This window comes from Puccinia triticina, chromosome 7A (genome assembly GCF_026914185.1).
Source record: "Puccinia triticina chromosome 7A, complete sequence".
Classification (NCBI taxonomy): domain Eukaryota; kingdom Fungi; phylum Basidiomycota; class Pucciniomycetes; order Pucciniales; family Pucciniaceae; genus Puccinia; species Puccinia triticina.
Genome location: NC_070564.1, coordinates 5,528,590 through 5,554,564, shown reverse-complemented (window position 1 = coordinate 5,554,564; position 25,975 = coordinate 5,528,590). Strand labels below are relative to the sequence as shown.

The following is a 25,975-nucleotide window of genomic DNA, read 5'->3' as shown; positions in this document are numbered from 1 at the left end:
CAAGGAGACTGCTTCAATCATGAAGTGGCTCCAAGATCTCTGTCAGCAAACAGCTCAGCATGTTGCAGTCACAAAAAGAAAGAAAAACTTAGAAGAAATTTGGATGTGCAAAAACAAGCAGCTCACAAACACTGCCCACAAGCCAAATGCTATCATCAAGCCCAAGGTCTGTGACCTTGTTCACAAACACTTCACCAGCGGACAGATGAAAATTGCCGAGGCTACAAGAGCCTTCAAATTTGTGTGCCAAGCTGTCCAGAAGATTGTCAGGGAGGATCCAAACCATGTTAAAACATCCAAAAAGTTAACAGGCAACATGAAGACAAACCTCCTCCTTCAACCCAAGGAATGGTCAGCCACAAATGGTCTTGATCTCAGGAGTAAGCAAATTTTTGTTGACAAATCTGGCTTTGACCTTCACTCAGGCCAATTGCATGGGTATGTCCCCTGTGGTATTTATCTCTTTGCTTTCTCATTTGTTTGAATTGGATCAAATTTCAAAATCTTGGTTGGTAATGGGTGGCTCAAGGTCAACCTGTTGTCTTGAGCCTTGTACCCAATTTCAAGCAGGTGCCTTTGATAGGAGCATTGTTGAAGGTTTTGAGTATTAAAAGCTCTGCAATGCCAATGGAAGGATGGCTAAATCATAATGGGTTGGGGAAGATGATGTCTGTCTCTTCCTGGCCATTTTTGCTGCTAGGCTGCCAAGACTCAGAGGCAGTGTTGTTATTACATATGGAAAATGCTCCAATCCACAAGGGTTCTTGATTTGACAAATTAAGAATGCCTAGCAAGGAATCAAGGGATATTGAAATCAAGTTCCTCCCCCAGAAGTTGAACTTGCCCTTTCTGAACCTAATCAATTATTTTCTCCATTCAATCAAGGCCTGGGTTTGTTCAAAGAAGCCACCCAATTTTCAGGCCATGGTTGAAGAAATCAAGCAAGGGTTAGAAGTGTCAATCACCCCCAAAAAACCAAAGAAGGTTTTCAATAATTGTTGGCAGCTCTATGGCCCTTGATTAGAATTCCAGCAGATCATGAGGCCTGTGTTATCAAGCCATCTACATTCAACTCTCCTTCCTTTGCTAGTTCTAAGTTTCCCACAACCATAAAAAATACCCACAAAGATAATTATAAAACATAATGTTTACAAAAAACAATCTCATGTATATTAAAACTGTAGCCAGAAGTAATTATCCTAAAATACCCTCCTTAAGAGCATCTCCACCGCGCGGGACTATCTGAGGGACTAAATCCCCAACTCGCACGACTGCGGCGCAGTTTTAGTCCTCCGCCCAAAGACTTTTTCACACCGCGGAGTCCCCAAAATAGCACCTCCAGGTTGTGAAAGGAGCTCCCCCTATTCCCCCCTGCTCCATGACCGGTCCTCAAAAGGAGACCTATCAATAGCCGGTGCTGAGTCCTGACTGGACATCGTCATGCACCTCACCAGCCATCGATCGGTCCTCTCAATGGCCGATATTGCAGCCATTGATCGGTCCTCTCAATGGCCGATATCGATGTCCGTCAGTAGAAGTGCCTGACAAAGGAGAAAAACTCGGATTCCTCTGTCTTCTACTTGGACCGATCCTCGATGGCCGATATTGCAGCCATTGATCGGTCCTCTCAATGGCCGATATCGATGTCCGTCAGTAGAAGTGCCTGACAAAGGAGAAAAACTCGGATTCCTCTGTCTTCTACTCGGACCGATCTAGTTGTATCGGTCGGAGAGGAAGAAGGGGATTCCTTGGGGGATTTTGATGTCCGGTACCGGCCATCAAGAGGTATGTATTGATGACCGGTACCGGCCATCCAGAGGTACTTATTGATGTCCGGTACCGACCGGACATCAATGTGTATTATGTAGTCCTCTCAATGGCAGTGGAAGCCATCGAGAGTTGAGTTCAACCTCCGTTGACTGGAGTGTTATGTAGATACTGTAGCTCGGCCGGTAACGGCCAAGAATAGTACTGTACGTGCATGTTGAGGTTGGGGATATCGGGGTTTGTGTGCGGTGATGAGCAGAGTATCACAAGCCTATGGCTGTGTGATATGTGAGCCAGAGGGACTATGTGGGGAGCTATGCTGTCCTAGATTTGGGACTGGTATAGGGCCCCGATGGGTTTTTCCTAGTTTAGGACCTCCTTTAGGGCCTCCGGTGGAGGGACTAAACTGGGTTTGGGGGACTAAATTTGGTATAGTCCCCTGACTCAGGGCCCGCGGTGGAGATGCTCTAATGAGGCTGATGGACACCCTTGAGGTTTGCAGAGCATGTTTTGATGTGCCAGCACATGGTGGTGCATTGATTGGTGTGTGTGGCACATACTGCCAGCATATTTGGCTGGGTTGAAGTCATCCCAGTTTAACTGGGATGCACTCAACCAATTTAAACTTGGTTGATCTCAACCAATTAAATATAAACCCAAGGGGGGTACCTTGGATTTATATTTCATCAGTTGTGATCACCCAAGTTTGAATTGGTTGATTGCATCCCAGTTTAACTGGGATAACCTCAGCCCAGCCAATTATTCTGGCAGTGACACTTTCTTGGGCATTGGCCCAGTGGGGCTTTTCCCTGGACAACCCAAATTTGGCCATGTGCTAAGTGGGACTTGTCACTTGTGCCTAGGCCAGGTCGGCTTGGGGATTGGCCCAGCAGGCTTTGACCTGGGCACACAAGATTTTTGCTTTACAGCCCGAACTTAGGCAAGTTCCCAGATGGGCTTGATGTGTTTTATTGGTCATTGAGCTGGGCTTTTCAAATCCCAGTAAACTGTAAACAAGTGGAGTCTGTCTTCACTCAATGGCTGGTATACACAAGTCATTGAGATGATGATCCCTCCACTCAATGGTCATTAAAACTTGAGTAGAAACATCCTCCACTCAATGACTAGTATAAATGGCCATAAAGTGGAGGATATTGTAAGTACTTGAGATTTCCTTCACTGAGAGTTTCAAAGATGTGGCACAAGGGACAAGGCAGAGAGCCTAGAAATGTTCTAGGACCAAACACTGGGGGGTTTGATGACTGGCTCAGAGAGAAGAGAGTCACTTCTCTTCTAGATGATAGAGAGGGATGAAAGACAAAAGAAGGAAAATGGCTTACCTGGCTCAGAGAGAAGAGATTCAGTTCTCTGCTGAGCCAGGGAAGAAAGAGGACTGGGCTAAGTACAAGGTTGTGGCACTGGAAGGGCAGGTGAACTTTGGGTGACACCTTGTAAACCCCAACTTCAAGGGAGGAGGGGGGTTTACAGATATATCCACTCCATGGCCAATATGCACTTGATGGCCATCAAAAACAGTCATCAAGGGGAGGGCTTCTCCACTTGATGGGCACACAACCCAGCAATTGAAAAGTTTGGAAGGACTAAGATTGATTTCTTTAATCAGACTACTAGGGTTCAAGGGCGGCTACGCCGCCCTGTGACTGATCTTATGATGTCAATACCACTAATACAAAAAGGTTATGTAAAGCCAGAAAAAGAATTTGTCAACCCTCCTACAAAAAAATCAAAAGCCTGCTCCACAATGAGACCAAAACTTACTAATTAACTACAACACATATCTGTCAACCACATTGAAATTAGGTCAAAAGACAACCCAATTTGGAAAACTACCAAATTTCTGGACATGCCACCCTTGACAAAGCTACATATAGTTGACCATGTGCAAGAACTTGAGACTTCAATACAACTACTACATTATTCAAAGTCTGACCTTGGCTCTTATTAATTATCATTGAAAAACATGCTACTACGGGGAATTGATTCCTATAGAATGAAATCTTTGCCTGGGCTTTGCCTTTGTACCAAAGAGTGATCTTTGTCAATGTGACTTCTTTCCCTTTATGAGAGCCCATCAAGATCCTTGCACCCATTGTCCACTTCATCAAGTGGTTCACTATCATCTGAGTCCCATTGGACAAGCCTTGGGGAATGTTCAAATTCTGCAATAACATCACCGGCATGCCAACTGCCAAAGATAACTGATGCTTGGGAAAGCCAGGGAAATTGAGTTTTTTTAAGCTTTCCTCTAGCAGAAAGTCCAAAGCTTCATTGTCCAGTCTATCGACTGACTTTGAAGTAAACACCTCAACATTCATCCTTTCAAGTACTGCGCGGTTGAGAGCACAAGAGTCAACATTAAGTGGGTCCAGGATGCACCACAAGCTTAGATATTCCATGCAATGATCATGTGATTTCCAACATTCTAATTTTATACTAGAGGCCAAGGCGGCTACGCCGCTGCAAGATTTAGGGCCTATTGCCACTCCCCCCTAATCCCATCCAATCCTTCAATAAACACAGCTGTGCTCAATTCATAATGCAACACGTCCTCCCACATCTTTGGGAAACTACTTCCTTCCACACCCTTCCACCATGGCAACTCTTGCTATAGATTTAGGGTGTTCAAAGTTGACTTGCATAAAATCATAAAATTCTAAGCTGAAAAAAATATATACACCCAAACACTCAAATTAGAGCAGCCTTTCTAAAATGGTCCATATAAAATCATCATTTGAAAGTTTTATGATTTTATAATTTTAGGGGGTTACTAAACGTACCCGGTTTTTCTGCGTTTGTACCCGGTTTTTGCGTACCCCCTTTTCCGCGTGCGTACCCGTTTTTTTCCTACTCATTTCTACGCAACGCAAATAGGCTTAAAACTCATCTAAAATCCTGAAAAGAATTATGATACATTCAAAATTTCAAAAAAGCAACTTTGAACGATTTAATTAATTTTTTGCACACCCCCTTTTCCCAAGTGTGTACTAAGGGAATATCTTTTTTGTTACATGTACCAGGGTTCCAAAAAATTGAGGGAACATTTAAACATGCATTAGAAGCTTCCTTTGAAATTTTTGAGAGAAAAAAATAGGTACGTGGCGGGTACGTGGTGTGCTTAGTAGAAAAATGACTGCTACATGTATAACCTTTTTGTTACACATTTAAAGAGTCTAGAAATTTCAGAAATGTTTCTATGGTGTATATTCTGTGCGCCATTAAATTTATAGCAATGGGGTAAACACCAAACATGAGATATAGGGGGGGCGGGTAGCCTTAATAGGAGCAATCTGGCTAATTATTGAATATCTTTTTTGATAAATTTCCCAGAAGTCTAAGGACTGCAGGGGTTATAGAATGATGCATATTCTCTGCGCTCTGAAACTTTTGGCAATATTGGTACCTCAGAACATCAGATATAAGGGGTGCGCAGTAAGGCAATATGACTACCACACACCCCTTATATTTCATGTTCTGAGGTACCAATATTGCCAAAAGTTTCAGAGCGCAGAGAATATGCATCATTATGTTATCAGATATATAAATCCTACTTTCTACCTTGTGATTCAATCAAAAGGGAAACTGATACAATACAATATTGGACCAATTATGAGTATTGTATTATTTTTTTAATACAAATAAACTGGTAGTGGATGTCTTTTATCAGCTTAGCAATACAAAACACCTGGATTGTATAGCTTGCTACAATACACAAATATCTTTGATCTTGTATTTTAAATAACCACTAATCCATTTGACAAAGGTGGGTTGCATACTACACTGTTCTAAATGACCAGATTGCGCAAGCATAGTTGCCTTTGCCACAACCCTCATTTTCTGTGATTTTAGCCAGACTTTAGCAGTTCTACACCTCTCAGTAGTATTTGATTTCTTTTTCCACTTGAAAATTGAAGTAATGCAACACAGAAGTCATTTTTTCTGGAGGAAATGGTTAGCTGAGTTCAACACTGCTCAAAGCTGAGACAAAATATTACACTGCATTCCAGTGGTTTTAGTTGCTATCAATAGATTTTTCTGCTACAATAGCTGTTTAACACTGAACTGCTGCTAGGGTTTTCTGGCTGTAAATGTTAACAATATCACAGCACTGCTAACAGATGACACATTTCATGCTTAGTTCTAGCAGAATTACAATACTGCTGCACTTAGAGTAGGATGACCAGCTTGGCTTGTGATAAAAGTTTTATGAGCTGCACCTGTCATGAAATATACACACACCTTGTAGAGAGAGCAAGAGAGAGAGAATGTATAGGACAGCTTTGGAGACAGGGAACAGCAGAATATGTATCAACACTGATAGAGGCACACATCCCCTCTCCTCTCTGCCTTTACCCCCCCCCCCCCCCCCCCCCCCCCCCCCTCCTGTCCGCGCACGTCTAAGATGAAAGATACTATACACACACATATATCCGGAAGAAAGAGAGACGGACGGCGTCGTTTTGGGGAGATAAGGAAGGGGAGACGGGGAGGAAGAATGTCCCGGGGGATCTCGGGCGCAGCAGAAGCCAAGGCTACACCGGAACGGCCTCCTCCTCGTCTCGAGGCGCACGGCGCCTGTTAGGTCCAATGCCGGCGCCCGTGGACGACGTCGCAGCGTCTGATCCCGTCTCCGATGGGCCACCGCGAGCCCCGGGCGGCTACGAGCGAGCGTCGACACAGTCAGCCCATACCGGCTCAACTTGGGCAACGTCGGAAAGAAGCGGATGCATCAGACCCAAGATGTTGAACGCCATTTCTTTGGCCGAGAAAGTACGGACACCGTGTGTTTCGACGCCTTCAGCGATCAAGTTGTTCGCCGACATCAAACCGGTACCACTACAAACAGAAATGAAGTTACGTCAGAATGTTGCAAATGAGGGATAATCGGAGAAGACTGCAACTGACCGAGTCCAGCCAATAACAGCCCCTGCGAGACACAAGTACTCGCCCCAGGACTCAGAAGACCATCGATTGAACAAGGTCGCGAGATTTTCGACTCAGAGTAGAGACCATCGTTACCGAAGTCGCCGCGATTGGGGGACAGCGGCAGGACAACTTGGGTAGGGCGGGTGACGAGTTTGAGAGCATGCTTTTTCTTCTTGACCTCGCCCATCAATCTAAGCAGGTTGGTCAGCATCACTCGGTGAGCAAGTTCGGAGCGGTCATCTAAACCATCGATTTCTCGTCCGTTCTCCGGAATCGCTGCGAAGGGCAAGATGTAATCGAGGTCCATGGCCAACCCCTTGTCTTTATCGGTGGAGTAGATGTAGTCAACCAAGGGTAAAAGAAATCACTCGAAAATCAGCAGAAGAGTCCCTCGCATATTAAACAGAGCGAGATCGAGTCTGACCTTCAACATCCTGCTTGGATCCCTGATTGAAAGGAAGGACGGTGAGTCGACTGCCGCGCAATCCAACTTCTTGGTAAATAGCCTGGTAGTATTCCACCGTCGCACGAGAGTAACGAGAAGTGGTCACAATTACATGTGCGCCTCCGCTCAACAGACCCTTCAAGATCTCTACTCCGATACTGGCCTTACCGACACCGGTCAACGAGGCATTCTTGTGCTCGAACGTGGTTCCCGCGGATGCGATTTCGGTCAAGACATCGAGATAAAGCTGTTAGAACAGGCGAATGGACGACACTGATCAGCGTCAAGCACAAGCAATGAGTCAAGATACGAAATGCGTACTGTGGTGAGTTTGCTGCTGTAGACCCAGTTAGCGAGAGACGGGGGATCAATGTTCGTTGCTTGATCGACGGCCGCTGGTGACGTTGGCCTTGATGCTGACGAACTGGGCCCGCGATTGGCCAAGATCTCTGAGCCTGGGCGAGGGGGAGTGTGAGAAGGCTGAGGCCTTGGGATTGCTGGTTTGACGGCAAGAAATAGTGAGGGTTCAGAGCTGGTTGATTTTCTAATTGGTGTGGCTGATCTGGACGGTTGGTGAGATTTTTCGAGGTATTGGTTGAAGAATAAAAGGTCATGCTGTTGAGTCGTAGTCGGTGCCACGTAGGTGAAACATCCATGGGCGGCGTGGCGGTACGATTGTTTTCAAGGATACATGTATGTATCAGGGGAGAGTCGAGGGCTTGAGGCGAGCTTGCTGGTGGAACACATATAAAAGGGGGTGCCCTTGTGGTCGGATAATCCCCCAGGCGTCCTCTGCTGCTGTACAGTGCCCCCCACGACTTCTCTACTACCCCTACAGGGGGGTTCCAAATTTCGGAGATTTTTTTTCTCAATTTTTTTTTTTAAAGTGGGCTGTAGAGCTTTTTTTTCGGCTTTTTTTGATGCAAATGTCACATTTCACCAACCATATACATGATAATATTATGTCTTCTCACGTCTACTTGCACACTTCATGTACATATGAATAATTGCATAGCAATTTCAATGAGCCTCATCGAGTCCTGGCTCTAGAGGAAAACCTGCTTTCCAACCATCAAAGATGTCGGTCAGTAAAGCTGCCCGAGCGCAAAGAGCACGAAGAGCTCACGAGTCATCCACAAAGAAGAAGCTGGTTCAAAGTGCTAAACAAGGCAAGAAGAAAACCAAAATTCAAAAACAAAGTCAACTTCTCCGGTCCCCAGTTATTGAAATTGCCGATGAGGACGAACCAATTTCCATCTCTGACCACAATGAGCCACTTGCGGAACTCGAAAAAAACCAGAATCCAGCTGATCAAGTTGAAATTTTCAAAATTTTTGACCAGCATGTTGCCTTGATCGATGAAGCAAACCAGATCATGACTTGGTGCAACGAGTCGGACCAATCTGACAGCAATGGCGAAGATTCTGATGAGGTTTTCAAGTCATTGTGGCCAATCTCTTTCTCTCACTATACCGAGCCTCCAAAAAGAAAACTGGCCTCCGGAAGATCTGGATATCTCCTGCCAATGGCTAATCCTAACTCTGAGTCAAAGAAACTTGTTCCACGGCGGCTTCCGAAATCGACGAAGCACAATTACGCGGCAAGAGGTACCAAAGCTGTTGGAAAGAAGAATAATATTATGGCTAACTTTCTCAAACGAGCAAAGGATCAGCTTGATACGTCTATGGACAAGGAAGAAATCAGTCTGAATTCGCCTGTCTCTTCATCCAATGCTCCTGATCCTCCTGTTTCGTCAAGCACCAACAACTACCTTCCTAATCCCCCAAAAAAGAAGCCACCTTATGATGAACAAGTTCTGTTTGCGAGAGAATTTGAAGAGCTCAACAATGTCATTGCCTTCATGAAGAAAGAATACCGAAAACGCGAAAAGACGGAAAAAGGTTTTAAGTACCCCGGACTAGAACTTGACGAGCTGCAAGAATTCAACAACTTGAGGAACGAACATCGCTTAGACGGCATCAATAAACCGGCAATCTTAGCATCACTAACGGCTGCTTCTGCATCTAACCGTCGCCTCCAAGTTGGAAAGAAGGGATTTACAACTAGCGTCGGTCAAGCGAAGCGCCTTTGTCATCAGGCAAGCTATGTCCTGAAATTCAAGCAGCTGTACACCAACAGCCAAGGCAAAGGGGCTGAAAAGAAAACCCTTCTCGATGACCCCGACATTTTCAAATCTCTTAGAAACTGGGCGGTGGAACAAAAGCCTGGAAGTGTATGCCTTATTTTGCTTGCTTTGATGAAGTATCACATCAGATTTGTGACTTACCTAATTTTTATTACAGGTTACCCCACGCTCATTTCACCAGCATGCAGTCAATGTTGTGCTTCCGAGGCATGGCCACCAAGCAATAAGTCTTAATACAGCAACTCAATGGATGTATAAGTTGGGATTTCGGGCACAGCAGCATCAAAAATCAGTTTACTTTGACGGACACGAGCGAGAGGATGTTGTTGAATCAAGGATCAAATTCTTGGACGAAGTTGCTCGGCTGCGTCGTTTTTCGAAAAAGTATGATGGGGACGATTGTGGAACTGCGGTCATGGTTGACCCAGAAATTCTCGGCGACAACAAGGAGACAGTCTTTATCTATCATGATGAATCAACTATACACGCAAAAGAACGGCCGACACTGTCGTGGCTTCTCCCAGGTGCAACCGAGCTTCGATCAAAAAGCCTTGGACGGCTCATGCACATCTCTGACTTTATATTGGAGTCACACGGTTGATTAGTTCTATCATCCGACCAGCAAGAATTAAATCAGCTTGCTTGTTCAGACGCTGCAACAGTAATCTACCCTGGCTTGCAGGGTGATCCTTGGTGGGACATGGCTCAGCTCTGCAAACAGGTATCGGAGAAGGCCTTGCCGATATTCAAAGCTTTGCACCCCGATTGCCAGGGTGTTTTTGTTTTTGATTGCTCTTCGGCTCATGAAGCGCTTCGAGCCCAGAATATGAATCTTGGACCCGGTGGAAAGCAATCTTGCATGCGGGATACGATAATCCCTAGCGATGATCCTCACATACCGGAAGAGCTAAGAGGCCAACCGCAGAGTATGTGCTTTCCAATGGACTACATGGTTGAATCGCTAGCTGGCCAGCCCAAGGGAATCCAGCATGTTCTTATGGAGCGTGGACTCTGGGGACACTACTGTTGTGCTCAAATCGCGGCCCGCTTACCTCCACTGCGAATGAAGTGCAAGAGTTGTTCCACCAGTACTGCTGTCAAAGATGCTGAAGCTAGGGCAAGCAATCTGGTGAAGCAAGCCAAGGCTCAAGGCTACTTCATCGACCAAGACGCCTGCTTCAGAGAGGAGATCGGCACTATCTCAGCAACCGATGTCCAAGCACCAAAAGCAAAGGACTGCTGCTGGTCACAGATTATGGCCAATCAATCCGATTTCCTGGCCGAGAGGCCCTTACTCCAGACTATCATCAAAGAGGCAGGGCACATATGCCTGTTCCTGCCAAAGTTCCACTGCGAACTGAACCCGATTGAGCTCTTTTGGGCCTATGTCAAATCAGGTAAGCTTGCTCTTCATTTTGTTCATCATATCTTAGAAGTTCGTTTCTAACACCGTCTCCGTCATTCATACATATGTTGTAGATTATCAAAGACTGAGCCATAAGTGTTCCACTTGGAAACAATACCAGGCACTTTTTGAAATCTCCAGGCGTTCTTGCCCTCTCTCTACAATCCAAAAGTTTTTCCGAAAAATTGATTGGCAGCACTCGGCATATGCTCTTGGTCTCACTGGACCTGCTGCCCAGAGAGCAATGAAGAAATATTCTTCACATCGCCGCATTCCGAAGAGTGCGCTGATGGATCTTGCAGTCATCAACAACTAAGGAGGTTCGTATATACATATACCTAGACATGTACATACATAAACCTCTGTAAATACATACCAGATACTTTAGAAGTCCATAGTACATGTCTGTAACCACATACTATGGGTTTAAAACCAGCCGTTCCAAATTTTGCATCCAGAAAAAATGAAACTTTTTTTTGAGGCATTGTACAGACTTTGAAGTTATATTTTCAAGTTCCCCTACTTCTGTAGGGCTCAAAAATATATAGTTCACATCTGATACATGTCTGGTGACTTTGAACACGTCGTTCAAAGTTCAAATTTTTTTTTGCGGGCGCGGGGTAGTCAAGAAGTCGTGGGGGGCACTGTACTTCCAGCGTGCGGTTTGCCCTCAACCCCCTCCGCTGTTGCACTTGCGCAGTTTGAGGGGCTCTACTCGGTGGCCCCCCTTTGCATAATGCCTTCAATGCGGCGCGCTGGGGGTCATCCTCTCACCATTTTTTAACCCTGCTAGACAGGGATGGATGGTGGGCCACGGTGCATCAGCTTGCTGATGTTAGGTGGCTGGGTGCGGATTATTGTTCTGTTTTTGTTTTTTTTAATTGTAGTTTTTTTTTGTTGATTTAGGCATTTGTAGAGGGAAAACCCTTCATATTTTTTTCTGGAAGTTGTAGAGGGGAAACCCTTGATTTTTTTTTTGTGATTTTTTGTGATTTGTAGGGAAACCCCTTGAATTTTTGTTTTGTGATTCCAAGGCTTTAATAAACTTGGATTTCTGCATAAATAATTGACCAACTTCCGCACAATGTCCTCTGGAGAAATTGTCAGGTTAACATTGATTTTTCCAAGTTGTACCTTTTTGTTTGAAGTGGTTTGTAATTTTCCTTCTCCAAGATCAAGAAGTTCCTGACCAAATTGGGCAGTAGCACCACCAGTATCCTTGCTTTGCCTGAGTCTCATATTGAGAGTTAAAGCGTGCTTTTTAACAGCTGTCCATAAGTAGGGAAGGGATGTGGTGTAGCTTTGATAGCGGGATAGAAGAGCTTACTGTTGGGAAAGCCATTGGGTGGAGATGAATGAAGAAATTTTGTTGTAGGAAAGGTGGCAGGAAAATCATTGGGTATCAGACATTTTATAGCAACCTAATCTTGCATATTATAGGTCTAAGTTCCACAAAGTCATCAAGATTGGTCCACAATGTTGGGCTATTTTTTTGAGGCCTAGAAATTTGTTTCTTTTTAGTCCTGGTATCATTCTTTCCACTTAACCACCTGTTGATTTAAATATACTTCCAGTCTTCTTGTCAGTCATGTACCAAAAACCTAAACTCTACTCATTTCATTGCCTAGTCCTAGTATCATTCTTTCCACTTAACCACCTGTTGATTTAGATCCACCTCCAGTCTTCTTGTCAGTCCGGTACCAAAAACTTACTTTTTACTCATTTCATTCCCTGTTGATTCTCACAGGTTTTGTTTTTTCTAATTGTAGCATCCTGCCTTTTCTATCTTGTGCTTTTAAATCCACTGTTTCAGATGGTCAACATGTAACAATCCCAATATTTCTCTTTCTCCTTCTTTAATTGAAAACCTTGATAAAATTTGTAACTACATAACCTGTCACATTAAACTACCATCACTCTGGTATCAACATCATGGTTGTAATTTGTGCTCTGACACGCTGAATACACAGCTGAGGAGGACTTCCTGGTGCCAAAATGGCTAGATAGATTTAGTGGGAGGAGCTAAACCTTGTTTGATTGTGAAAACTTGATCTCAATCACCTTCCCCCAGCCAGTAAGTCTAGCCTTTACCTCCAGATCAAGTGTTTTAGCCGACGGGAAGTCCCTCACTACCTGAATCTCAGGATTCCCTTTTTGCAGCCAACATGCAAACACACCCAATGGATTGACTGTTGAAGAACTTGTTTGTTTTCTTGAGACAAGAGCACGTTCATATTGAAGCCATATTATTTGCTTTTCAAGATTGGCATGTTCTTTGTTTTTTTCTTTCATTGATTTCATGAGGAGAGGGGATTGTGCAACAGGAGTTTTTATGAGAGGGTATTCAGCAAAAGAGGGGTGGGTAAACACCAAACAAAAAAGAAGTCTGGCCAATTACATGAAAAGCAGCAAAGAAAAAAAGAGGGGCCTGGTGAAGAAAAACCACCATTAGACAATTATCAACACGTAAAAAAATTGACATTGAGAGATGGTTAGACCGATCCACCTTTCATTGTGAGGGAGTCGGTGTTTTTCTAGCGGAGAGGATTTGAGAAAAAGGATGAAGAGAATCTTTTTAGGGGGGGTGGGGGGTATCAATGATTATATAATCTTTCTTCTTCTGTTTGTCAGATTCTGGGGGTGGAGGGTGGGGTTGGAGTCGTTAATTTTGTCCTGTTCCTCTTTGTTGCGGGATTATTGCAAAAAACCACAGAGAAGATCAGGTTGATTCTATTAGCGGGCCGTGGTGAATCTCATACTGGTTCGAGTGAGGAAAGACGCACCGCTCGATGGCTCGGCAATGACTGCTGTTGGGGTTTTAAGCTCTGCGCAGCTATATCACTCAACATTTTGACGCTTCCAGAGACGGAAACGAGCCTTGCGGAATGGTCTTCTTCAATTGTGGTGGGCACTCTTATACATACAAATATCACAGAATGGACGGCGCGTGAGTATAATGGTATGGTGCCCTTGGCAAACAAGTAAGCTCTTCTTCTGTGGTTTACTGACAGCTTCCTTGATGTTTTTGGCCTTGATTGATTTGTCACCGCTCTGACTCTTGACAGCAAGTTCACGGAGCTCGGCCACCAAATTCATCGCCTCCTCCTCCTCTTCAACTGGAACGTTGTCGCCAGTTGGCTTGGTTGGCTGCCTCAATGACTTCTCGACGTTCCTTATCTGTTTTGGCGTGCTGTTCAGCCTCTTGCATCATTCGCTCAATCTCCTTGTTGGACAGACAGGACAAAGCAGCGATAACAATTAATTGCTCCTTGTTCTGCGGTAGCCCAATGGAAATATTTTGTCAGTACACGTTTGGTCTCCAAATCAGATTCTATTGGGTAGTGCTGACCATGGAAGAGATATTTGCAGAAGCTGATTGACTTGCCAAATTCTGATCTGGTTGTGGTCGCAATGGTGGAGCTTGCTATGCTGATTGAATTTGAGGTTGACCGCTCAGAAGACCAGTACGCAGTCTGAGATTCCCGGAATTGGTGAATGTCCTCTTCCAAGGATTTGGCGAGGCCCAGGCAAAAACTGTATCCCTGAACACGGTCCAGTGTCCCGCAATTGATGAACGGACTATTGGTACAATAACCGGGACCCCTATTCCGGGACCCGGTCTCAGCTTCCCGGACTTGGCAAACGTCCTCTTCCGTGATGTTGGCATGGGCCGCAGAGACATGATATCCTGGGACACGGTCTCTTGCCGGAAACAGTCTCAGTTTCCCGGATTAGGAGAATGACCTCAGCTACATATATATGCAAATGGAAAATTTCATGATTGTGCACACACAGACAATGGGGGGGGGGGGGGGAGGAGATGTTGAGAGGCGTGATGGGATCGGAAAAGGAAAAAGGAAAGGCAAAAGTCGTGGTCAGTTGAGGATGGGGGGAAAGGTATAAAAAGGCAGGGTGTGTGAAGTAATGGAGGTCACCACTTGGCTCTTGCTCGGCGCCAATTGCTTAAAGAGCCAAGTGGTCCAGGGCTTTTTGTACCTGTGAAATTATTGTACAGCTGGGGAAATGCTGGCACTTTTTTTTTTTCCGGCGGGCCTTTCGGTCCGCTTAATGTTAAACTGTTAATTGCTTTTTCCTCTAATTACAAGTTTATCATAGTGTTATTTCAGAAGGTAAATTACCTAAGAGCAGGCAATTGGCCGCTCCAATGATTGAGATAAAGAAACAGAGAAAGGGTTTCTTGTTTGGTCTTCCTTAATCTGTTTTATGTGAATCACATCAGTGCCTGCCTGAGTTGTCTCGACTTCATTAAGCTTAGAAGTCCTTACCGGATACAAGAGAGTATCTTGCTTTTATCCGGCTAGTTTGGTTTAGCTAATTGGCAAAGGAGTCGTTCTGCGTCGTCTACACTTGTAGCAAGCAAATATCCGTTCAGCCTGCCATGACCTTTATGAACCTGGTTAAAGATCCGAGTTGCTTACCAATTGGTTCTCCAGCTCTTCAAGCGGAATTGGTCTTGGTCTGGTCTTTTCCAACGTTGTCTAGTATGGAGAATGAGGCGTGAGCTCTCATCTATTTCTTTCTTTAGTTAGGAATCCAGCGGCTTACCTTTGGCGCTTGCTGTGATCCTTTCTGCGAGTCTCTTGTGGCTAGGATTATCCTTGAGCTTATTTTTCTCACTCGCGTGCGTTGTACCTGCATACATTCATAGAATGTTATCAGTTTTCCAACTCCGCTGCGCTGGTTTTGGACTGCGGACTTGGGTTCGCTTTGCTTACCTTTGTCCGCAACTGAATTAGATCCCAACATCTTTCTCAATTTATGGGAAAGATGTCGTTCACCTAGGCGTGCATTCTCACAGTAATCAAGTGGAGGGTTTCCCCATTTGATGGTTGGTACAAACCAGAATCCCTGTGTACTGGTCATTGAGTGTAGAAGCTCATTAGTTGAGGTTAACTCACCAGATCCAACAAGATTTGATACAGATAAGATCAGTATGACTTGAGTATAAACCACAATGGGCCACTATGCTACGCTACGGGCCAATATCTGTTAGCTTATCCATGGTTATTGGTGAGAAAAATGGGGTATTGTTATCCTCAATTATAGCCCAATAAACTAACAGTTAGTGTTTCCAAATTGTCTCATTGAAGATCTTGGGTATTCTTATCCAGGATACACTCAAAATACACTAACAGGTAGTGTATTTCTTTTGGATAACCAAGATTTCACTGTAAGTTAGTCTATCAGAGTGAAGATAAAAATCTTCTGCACAACAGTATCTGTTATTTCATGGTTTTGAGCCTCTAGAAAATGATTCTCAAAACATCATGTCCTAGATTTATTTTTTTGCAACTCAAAACCAACTTTACTACCAGAAATATCAATACGCTGAAAGTAATTCTATCATTAATTGCAGAGATAAACTAAGAGTTATTTTATTTGTTATCAGGAATAACAACAGACAACAATCATAAAAATATGATTTGGTTATTGTTAACCTGACATATTTCAGCTACACTAACAATACAATAACATTAAAAAGATGTATTGTTATTGAAAGAAAATCAAGGATAAAAGTATTATTTGTGTAGTGCACTGGAAAAAAATAACAATACACTACACTAACAATACAGTAGTGTATCAGACCACTGTTGGTATAAACATACAACCAACCCCCAATTTAATTACACATGAGGCAATGGTTCATATCTGGCAAAATTCTAGAGAGAAATTGTGGTCTGGAACTCTCTAGAAAGCGCATGAAATTCCTACTGGGTGTTTGAAACCAAAAAGGGCACATACCCAACACAACACAAATGCATGGATACCCGCTGAAATTTATCTAAATTGGCTAAACCCCACAGATTCCCACTTTTTATCAGTTCTTGTGAGCTCCCCGGGGATTCCACCTCAAGAATATGACACAAACCTATGAATCAGCCAAAAAAACAATTCCCTGGCACCCCCCAATGCATGAATTTGCCAAAATCTTGGGATTTTGGCTACCCGCCTCTGCAGGGGATTTCCAGGGTCCTGCCTCAAGGGCCTGATTTCCCTGTGAGAATCATCACTATCCAAATCAACATCTTCTCCAGGGTTGTAGGTTTGGCAGCAAGTCATCCACTGGAAGAAATCCTGTTGAATCAGGGCCCCTTGTAGATGTTGATTTAGACATAAAAAGTCTAGATTGCCACAGGGAAATCTAGATTTTGGCACTCTAGATCACTTCAGAGAGGCCCACAGCACTGGATGACTTACCATTGCATCTACCTAACACCCTACCAGATTTGAATTTATACCAGCTAATACTTAATTTTTGGTGAAAAGGAATATGTTACTCTAAGCCTGGAATTCATTGCTGCCATGTGCACTACTGGTGATTTTGGTGACAAGGACATTATAAGTCTCTGAATGCCAACAGGAATGCTCCAATATACACAAGAATCCAGATCAGATACTTTTTAATTTAGAAAATCTCTTTGATAAACTACCCTCTAATAGTATCCAAGGATTGGGACTGGTTGATACATTGTGAAAGCTACTTGGAACACTGGGTAGTACATATTTGACTGTGTGGGCACATTGATTGAGACTCACCACTTTGATATCATCAAAACCACAAATCTTTCTTGATTGTGACATTCAGATTAATTTGCTTTTGTTCTGGGTATTATCTCAATTAATCCATTTCAACCTGGATTGTTTGTGTCAATTATGGTATTCAAAATTGCATGTCACTGTTTACATGAAATCATAAAGCCAATTTTGGCTGGGAGATGTCAGCATGCATAAAACTTAAAGTGGCATCTCCCAGCCAAAATTGCAGTTTATGATTTTATGTATGTTACTAGAAAAATGCATAAAGAAAATGGAAAAAGCTAGACGTTCCCAGCATCTGCCTTGGTCCCTTTAAACAGGATCAATTCAGGCCTGAAAACTGAATTGGCAGAAATGATAGGAGCGCACACTACAAGCAGGAAAACAAATCACATAGATGTGTTACTAGAAAAATGCATAAAGAAAATGGAAAAAGCTAGACGTTCCCAGCGTCTGCCTTGGTCCCTTTAAACAGGATCAATTCAGGCCTGAAAACTAAATTGGCAGAAATGATAGGAGCGCCTTCAGCTGTGAGCACTTGCTTAGAATCGAGATCCAATCCGTCCTGATTTCTGTTTGAATGCGAGGAAGCGTGCCTTCCATCCTTGGTAAAATAAATCCTCCTTAGTCGGACACTAGCATGAACTTGGACGAAGTCTGTTGAGTGGTATCGTGTGGGGATCAAGCTATCAAGAGGTAAAAGTAAATCATTCCATTTCGTTTGCGTGTAGGCTTCCGAGGTGGGAAATACTAGCGGAAAATGAACAAGTTTGTAAGGGCCACTTTGAGAATTACTTGATTCTGAATGCGGGTACAATTTTGTTTCAGTCTGAATGTGCAAGGCCGGTAGATACAAAAGGGAGCGAGCTGTTAGTTCTGCGCGTCGATGCGCTTCAATTTTGCTTGCCTGCTCATCGGTTGACATATCATGATTCAATGTTACTCAACTTGAAACGTCGAAGCCCTGATCAAAATTCGATCTCCCGCTTGGTCCCGAACGCCCACTTCGATCATGAACGTATGGTCCAGAGGTTTGATTTGGAGATGTAGAAATGGTAGTTCGATTCCTAAAACAGGATGGCAATTACGATCCTTATTAAAGGGAGGGAACCTGATGAATGTATTTTTGCAGTTTGGAGATTGAATATGCAGGACAATTGAGCGGACCGGCCAAGTCTTATCTTGATCGCCCAGTAAATTGGTTGGGCCGCTGAGCTCTGATGAAGAGGGCTTGTATGAAGGATGGTAGTATATCAGTGGTTTGGAAGAAGAGCCAGCGATCTGTTGAGTGGTATCGTCGAGTAGGGCGATAAAAGAGTCCGAACTGAGCTGAGAATCGATTGAGAGGCTAGCTTGATCGAATGGGGCCGAGATTGGGAGTGACGAGAAAAGTACCAACGGCGATGGCTTGAGTAGGACAAGGTTAGTACACGCGTTCAACAACCACCCATTATCAAGTCCCGGTCATCAGTTCGGAAGGGTGAGGTGCACACCTGAATGACGTCCTCGTAAATCGCTTTCATGATCGATTTGTGTGAGCATTGAACAGCATCGTGAGGGTCCCGTGGGTCAACATTTCGAACATGCTGCCCTAGAACCCCCTGAGTTCTGGCGCCCTCTTCCGGGGACCAGCCCGACTACGCCGCACCTGGCCATGGATTTTCCTTTTTTGTTTATTTCTGCTGTTTCGACAACTGACCGCTCAAGCTTTGCTCGTGAAACAGGTACATATCAGAACGCCGTAGGTTTCCTTAGATTACTCACCAATCTACTCCACTTTCTTTGTTTTACTAGGTTTTACTATCTTTTGTCGCTTAACTCCCATTTCACACAGCTATCTGTGTGCCATAGCCCAATTGAAATTCTCTTGGCTTTGCAATTAGTCTAACTCCACAAGCACGCATTTGCTTTATCTACCCCATCATTTTTGGGAATCAAACTTGAAAATCCTTACAGGCTGGTGTTTTTGACACGGCCTGCCTTGACTCTTTGCCTCTTGTGGTGATTACAACCCTGCAGGCTGCCACACATTGAAATTTGATGGGTCTTTGAGGCTGGAAAATTACAAGATAATTTTTGATGAGGGATTTCTCACATCCTGAAGAAAAACCCTTTTGGGCATTGATAAAAACTTATCCTGTTTTTCTTGGTAGGAAATTTTAATGGTGCCACACTATTGACATCAATGTCTGATGAGCGATTCTTCCAAGGACTGTAACAGGTTTTTTTAAAAGGACTCTCTCAAAGCTGCAATATCTTGGTGGCCTCTGGTGCACGAAGTCAAAAGTCACTGATTTTTTATCTTTTTAATATTTGGTGAATTGGCAGAGCAACTCCCACTTTGGCATCGGACTTGTAAAAAAAACAAAATCCCAAAAAAATCGAGACCAGAAGATTGGTCGGATCCGCTTCTCCAAATGTTGGGAATTGTATAACCAAGATATAACCGACGCCCAATCATGCCAATGTAGCAAAAACAACGAAAAATCTTTTCGCATCTCAAAATGTGCACCGGGACTTAGAGCCACGTTTATGCTCAAAGTAATATGTTTAGCTGCCCGTGCTGCACAATACGGCCAGCTGACCTATGTTTGTGTCAAGTGGGCCTGATCTGTCTCTCTTTTAAATTTCTGGACTCTTCAGTAAGATATCAGATTTCATTCATGTAGTCATGCGTGTGTAAACGGGTAGCTCCGGTAAACAAATAGGCCTAGCAGACAGATGCGACATGTGTAGAAAGATAACCTTTTAGACACATAACCATTGTAGAGTAAGAAAACTTTTGAACTTAGCACCCTCAGAGTAATCTAGGAAAACAGAACAAATAGGAGTGGAAAATTAAGGTTTTTAGAGCTTTTATTTTTTTTTGTTATTTTTTGGTTTTAATTGATAAGACGACAAGATGAAAGCTGCTACGTAGTTATATGATTTGTTTGAGAAAAGGGTGCTCTTTTTTGACGATTGATATCTCCCTAGATAACACGATGTTTTCCTATGAAATCAGGTATTTATTGGTAAAAATCGAGGAAGTTGGCTCTTCATTCTAGATGATATTGGCAGTGACATTCAGAACAATTTCCACGCATATATTTAGGCGGCAGCCGTAACCATGGGTGGACTGGGCGGAAGACCAGCCGGGCGAGCGCTGGTGGCATGAGTTACGGCCGGGGAAATCTTCTGATCGGCTGGTTTAAGTGCAGCATGTGAGTTGACAGAGCGAGGGTAGCTCTGAATGATTTCCTTCAACGCAGATTCAACCTGTTCCTTTTTTAGATATTGCACGTCCTCGAAGACAACCGTATGAGGTAAATGAGTTTGCATGTGGTCCTTCATTTCCTTTAGTTGCGTCAACACTTCGCGGTGCCTTGGGTCTTGTTTGATCTTCTGGCCCATTTTTTCAATGACATCGAGTATTTCCTTATCGGCAGCTGGGGCTATATGTTTCATTTCGAAGTCTAGCGCAACTATTTTCAATCTCTTTTCCAAGTTCTGCTGCGCTCCCTGCGCACGCGTTGTCCATTCTGCCGAACCCAGCTCGGTCGCGAGGTCGTGAAGCCGAGAGTAAAAGGAATTTCGGAAGAGTTTCAATTGTTTCTGCCTTAATTCTTCTGGGAGCTCCTGGGTAATCGTATGATAATAACCTTCGAGGCTTCCAAGAATTGAAGACGTGAAGTCGTGCTTCGGGTTACTGGTTATAAATCCAAGTGTATTGAAGGCCTCTGTGAAAGCTGCCCCAAGCTGGCGGGTGTACAAGTGTGGGCTTTCTCGAAGGGCAGCTTGTTGAGTTGCGTCAAGCGCAAGGCCACTCGTTCCCAAGACATCGTGGGGCGTCATTGCCAATGTGACGATCGGCTTGATCGACTCGCTGGGGTCAAAGACTGCCGGAGGAGCAATAGCTTGTCTGCATGAGAGGCAAATGCTCAAGATAGTAGCAAGCTGACGAACGTGCATGATGTTCGAACTAGGCTATGATAAGCGATTGATATAGAAGGGATGGGTATGTAATCCAACAGTCAAAATTGAGTCGGTGAGGTGCCAAGTGATATTTGTCTAATTATGAGTACCGGGTTTGGGAATGAGTTCAAGAGCCCTGGGAGGTGCTTCAGGATCGAAATATGGGGGTATTTATAACTTTTTTGCTGGGCAGGAGCCGCCCCCTGCCCTCACAGGCTCACTAGATTCCACGTCATCTGAGGTCGCCGCTTGATGGCAAAGACAAGATTGTCTGATCAACTGGGTGTTTCATTTCTTGGACAGTCTCTATACTCAGGGATTGTTTTGCATTCTGATGATCTGTGACGGAGCCGCTATAGTCAACACGATCATCAAGCGTCTGGACTTGAATCACTTACACCTTTAGGAGGGGCGGAAGGAGATGTTTCCTCAATCAAAATGATACATAATATCGGACGTGAAGACACCAGTAGCATATCTTCAGCCATTCACTTGGTGGAAAACGCATAGATTGAGGACATTTCGAAAGTTTTCTCCACCTCGTAGAAAGAGCGCTTGAGGAGATAATGTCTGAGATCCCTCTAAATGCTTATCTACGTCCACGTGGCACGTACGAAACACATTGAAGGAATCAGGGAAACACCTGGAAATTTCCAGTGATCTGGCGACTTGATCGGGTTTGGTGTATGTACTGCGCGGAGCTTCAATTGTGTTAGACTTCGAAGAAAGGAAAAACGTATACAGTGGATGATGGAAGGGGGAAAATGTTCCACAAAAGAGTTCATACGACGAATAGTGTATCAAATTATGCGGCAAGCTAGGTTTAAGGGGCAGATCAAGCGGCCTGGACGAGGAAATGCCAAGGCCAGGTCTCGATGACACGGAATGCATCAAAGAGTCAGTTAAAGCTTCGTGCAAAGTTCTAACACACTTTTTTTTGGTTGCATTTGCTTTGTTGATTCTATGGTTACCAGTAAGCCGTTGGTTAACTGGGAGCTAAAGTCTATCTCCGCCGCTGAGTGGATACATAAGTATCTGCTTTCGGCTTGAAACCTTCCCCACTTTTTTCTTGGAAGTTTTATATAGCGGCTCCCAAGCCGAGACAAAAAAAAGTTTAATCAGTTGTGGCAAAGGCAAAGGCAAAATTTATCCTGGACTGTCATGAATTTAGTAAGGGCTATCTGTGCTCATGGAGTCATGGTGGGAAATTCCTTTCGCCGGAGCGAGAAACCGGCCCAATACTTTTTTCGACATGTCCCAACGGTTTTACGTCGCGCCCGGAAGCCCTGATGTGCCTCCTAAAGCCATGCCCAAGGTCGGTTGCAGCAAGGCTCGACAGAATGACATCCTCTAGAAATACTGGTGCAACATGTCAGAGTTGTGGATAGCACTGCCCCCTTGGACTTGGCGAGTAATAAATTGAAAGGGTGGTACCTGGCCAACACTGGAATGTGCCAGAACGAGTTCATGTGGGATGAAAACACTCGGTAAAGGTATACGATGAAACTTCAACACTAGCCTGGGAGATTGGGCGATTCCAGCCTTCTTTTCATTACATCCGCCATAACTAATGGAGCCATTCAGGTAGGAAAAATTTAAGACCCACTTACTGACGTGTCTGGTAATTTCAGTAAGCTGAGGTTGAATTTAAGAATGTGAAGAGTGGATGGCTTATTGTTGGGTCTGCAACCCTTGCAGCATCCATTTTGCACCCCCTAATTAAATTCTTAATTTTTGGTCGCAAAGAAAATGTTTTCCTAGCGCTGTGATTCATTGCTTTCATGTGGTCTGATTGTGGGTCTGGTAGTTACGTTGATTCAAAATTTGGATAGACATCTAGAGATCTGTAAATACCCACACTGACAGGAAGTCCTCCAGTGGAGCACTTGCTGTCAAGTTGGCAACCCTTGGAGATTTCAATTTACACACCCTCACTCTTCATTTTTGGTGAAAAGGAATGTTTTTTTCTTAGCCTAGCATTCATTATTGTTTTAATAGCTTTTTTGACCCAATTCTGTCACCCAAAATGGTTTGATTTAGAGGGGGATGCTAACTTTTTTTGCTGGTGAAAACTTGATCTCAATCAATTTTCACCAGCTAGTAAGGTTTATCCTTTCCCTCTGAATTAAAAACCAATGGTGCTACGCTCTAATGGAGGACTTCCTGTCAGTCTGGAAAGCCAGATCTGAGCTGACAGATTTCAGATTTCACAGGGAAATCTAGGTCCCCAAACACTGCCAGCATAATTGGCTGGGTTGAAGCTATCCCAATAGCACTGTTCACATAAGCTAAACATCAGCAAGATTGAAATAAAGTTTATCCCATTGTGCCAGCCAAGTTGGCTGGGAAAGTATGCTGATGTATATCTCTCACATGGTCATAGATTTCTTACGTGAATAGTGCTAATTTAACTGGGATGCATTCAACCAATTTAAAATGGGTTAACTCAACCAATGAAATGTAAACCCAAGGGGGGTACCTTGGATTGATATTTCATCAGTTGAGATCAACCAATTTTAAATTGGTTGGATGCATCCCAGTTTAACTGGGACAAATTCAGCCCACAAGCATGCTGGCAATGAAAGATCCCCAAAGTGATCCAGAGTTCCAGATTTCAGATTTCCCTGCAAAATCTGAAATTCCAGATTTATTCAAATTTGACGGGAATTTCTCCAATCTATCAGTAGAAAGAAAAAAAAAATGGAGGTCTGGTTTTCTGGATGAAAGATGGCCAGGCACAACACTGAAACCACTGTGTTAGTTGTATTTGTAGCGGCCAGTGGCGTATCTTAAAAAAGTGCTGTTGCCTTGCAGCGGTAGCGCATTGGCCGGCTGCTATGCTACAGTGTATTTGTAGTGGGCAGCCAAGATTTCTACATGTGCTGAGAAATGAAGCTTGGTGGACCCAAGAAATTTCAGCAGTAGCACATTGTGCCATTTGAACAGCATTAATGCACTACAAATTTCCAAAAATACATGCATTTTTTGAAATTGCTGTCTAAAAAGCACTGTAACGGCCATCACAGTACATGTATTTTAATGGTTTCACCCTTGCCAGGCAGTGCCTGGAACCAGTTAGTTCTTACCACTCTTCTGGCAATGGTACCTGCACAGTGGTGCCAGATGTGGGACCTGGTTTGAGAAAACAGCAGCTGGTACCCTGGTACCACTGTGGGTACTGGTCAAAAAACCCCTGCATGTGGTACCCAAAAACCCCCTATAAGGGGATGGCTGTTGATGAGTTGACAGAATTGTAAACCCCCACCCCTTGTGGGGTTTCACAAGTCCTGTCACCCGCTTACATCAGCCCCGACTTGCCACAAGTACTTCGACTCGCCTCCTCCCCCTCCTTCCTAGTCCGGCAGAGAGCTTTCCCTCTCTCCGGTCTAGGTAAGCCAGTCATGTCTTTCCTTCTCTTTTGTCCTTCCTAGTTGTACTTAAACAGAGAGCTTTCCCTCTCTCCGGTCTAGATACCTGCAACAAAGCCCCCCCAAGGTTGGAACTAGAACGTTTCATGGCCCTCGTGCCACTCCCCGTGCCCCCTTCAACAACGTTCAGTGAAGGACTCGACAGAGTCCTTACAAGAATCTGATCATATCCGTCCAACATCCCATTCCAGAGTATCCCTCTCACCTCTTTCAAATTGAGTCTTCATTGCCTCTTGTGCTGCTTCAGAATTTGTTGAGCTCTGCCTGTACCTCTGCCAGTTGTTGGAGTTTCTCCCCAAAACTGTGGGTATGCACTTTTCTGCTAACAGGACTCCACTGTATGGAGGGTTATCACCTTAAACTTCTTTGAAAGGTAAAAATCTTGTCAAATTTTGACCATGCATACCCAAAGTGTTGGAGAAACTCCAAAAACTGGCAGAGGTGTAGGCACAGCTCAACAAATTCTGAAGCAGCACAAGAGGCAATGAAGACTCAGGGCCTGTACCATAGCGGGTGAAAAAACTGTTTTTCCAGCAGAAATCAATTTTTTGTGCAAAAAACAGTTTTCCCCAAAAAACGCGTACCACAGCGCCTGTTTTTTGGGACATCCAGAAAACAGTTTTCCCCAAATATGGTTGATTTTCAAAAACAGGTCTGACCCTGTTTTTGAAGACTGTTTTTCCTGCCCATCACCTCATTACTCCGAGACCGGAGCAGTCCGGCAATCAATCATCTTTTCGTCTCAAAGAACTCCTCCCTCCCCTTAGGATAATCTATATAGCATACAACTGGATCGGTCCAAGGAAAAAGAACGGAGTTCGCTACAATTGAATCGGACCAAGGAAAAAAGAGAGTCCTTCATCTCTCCTCTTTTCCCTTGGACCGTTCTTCTCCCTCTTCCCACTCGGACCGCTCTGTACTATTGTTTGGAGAGGAATTCTCCTTTCTCTCCAAACAGAAGTTGATTGTTCCGAGAGAAAAAAAGGAACTCAATCGTTCATAGAGGAACAAGAAATATCTTTGCCATAGGAAGGAGGAGGAAACCTCGGATCCCTCCTCCTTCCCTCCCCTTGGACATATGTATAGAGCTGACAGGAAAGACAAGGGGATTATATTTCGATCCTCCCATTGCCTCCGACACCAGGAGGAGGGAGTTCCTCTTGGACTGGATGAGTGATTGCAGGCCTCCTCCCTCTTGGACCGGTCTGAAGATTTGCCAGAGTACCAATGATTGTCCGAGGTGTTCATGAGTAGGGAAAGCACCACAATGACCCCTTCCCTACTCATGAAGATTTGTGAGTGTACCGAAGATTGTCTTTCGGTGTTAT

General features: G+C 44.1%; 3 protein-coding genes across 3 annotated transcripts; 1 reads left to right on the top strand and 2 right to left on the bottom strand.

The window, feature by feature from the left end:
• Positions 1-1,440: 1,440 nt before the first annotated feature.
• On the top strand, positions 1,441-1,667 carry PtA15_7A599 (uncharacterized protein; the record flags this gene model as incomplete). The annotated part of the gene is made up of 2 exons (XM_053171221.1): positions 1,441-1,527; positions 1,551-1,667. The coding sequence occupies 2 exons, from the start codon at positions 1,441-1,443 to the stop codon at positions 1,665-1,667; spliced, it is 204 nt and encodes a 67-aa protein (XP_053022425.1).
• Positions 1,668-6,480: 4,813 nt separating this feature from the next.
• On the bottom strand, positions 6,481-18,788 carry PtA15_7A598 (uncharacterized protein; the record flags this gene model as incomplete). Its single annotated transcript, XM_053171220.1, has 6 exons — positions 6,481-6,484; positions 6,783-7,032; positions 7,136-7,403; positions 17,762-18,094; positions 18,214-18,672; positions 18,759-18,788. 6 exons carry the CDS (start codon positions 18,786-18,788, stop codon positions 6,481-6,483), a joined length of 1,344 nt encoding a protein of 447 aa, XP_053022424.1.
• Positions 18,789-20,355: 1,567 nt separating this feature from the next.
• Positions 20,356-21,216, bottom strand: PtA15_7A597 (uncharacterized protein; the record flags this gene model as incomplete). The annotated part of the gene is made up of 1 exon (XM_053171219.1): positions 20,356-21,216. One exon carries the CDS (start codon positions 21,214-21,216, stop codon positions 20,356-20,358), a length of 861 nt encoding a protein of 286 aa, XP_053022423.1.
• Positions 21,217-25,975: the final 4,759 nt, after the last annotated feature.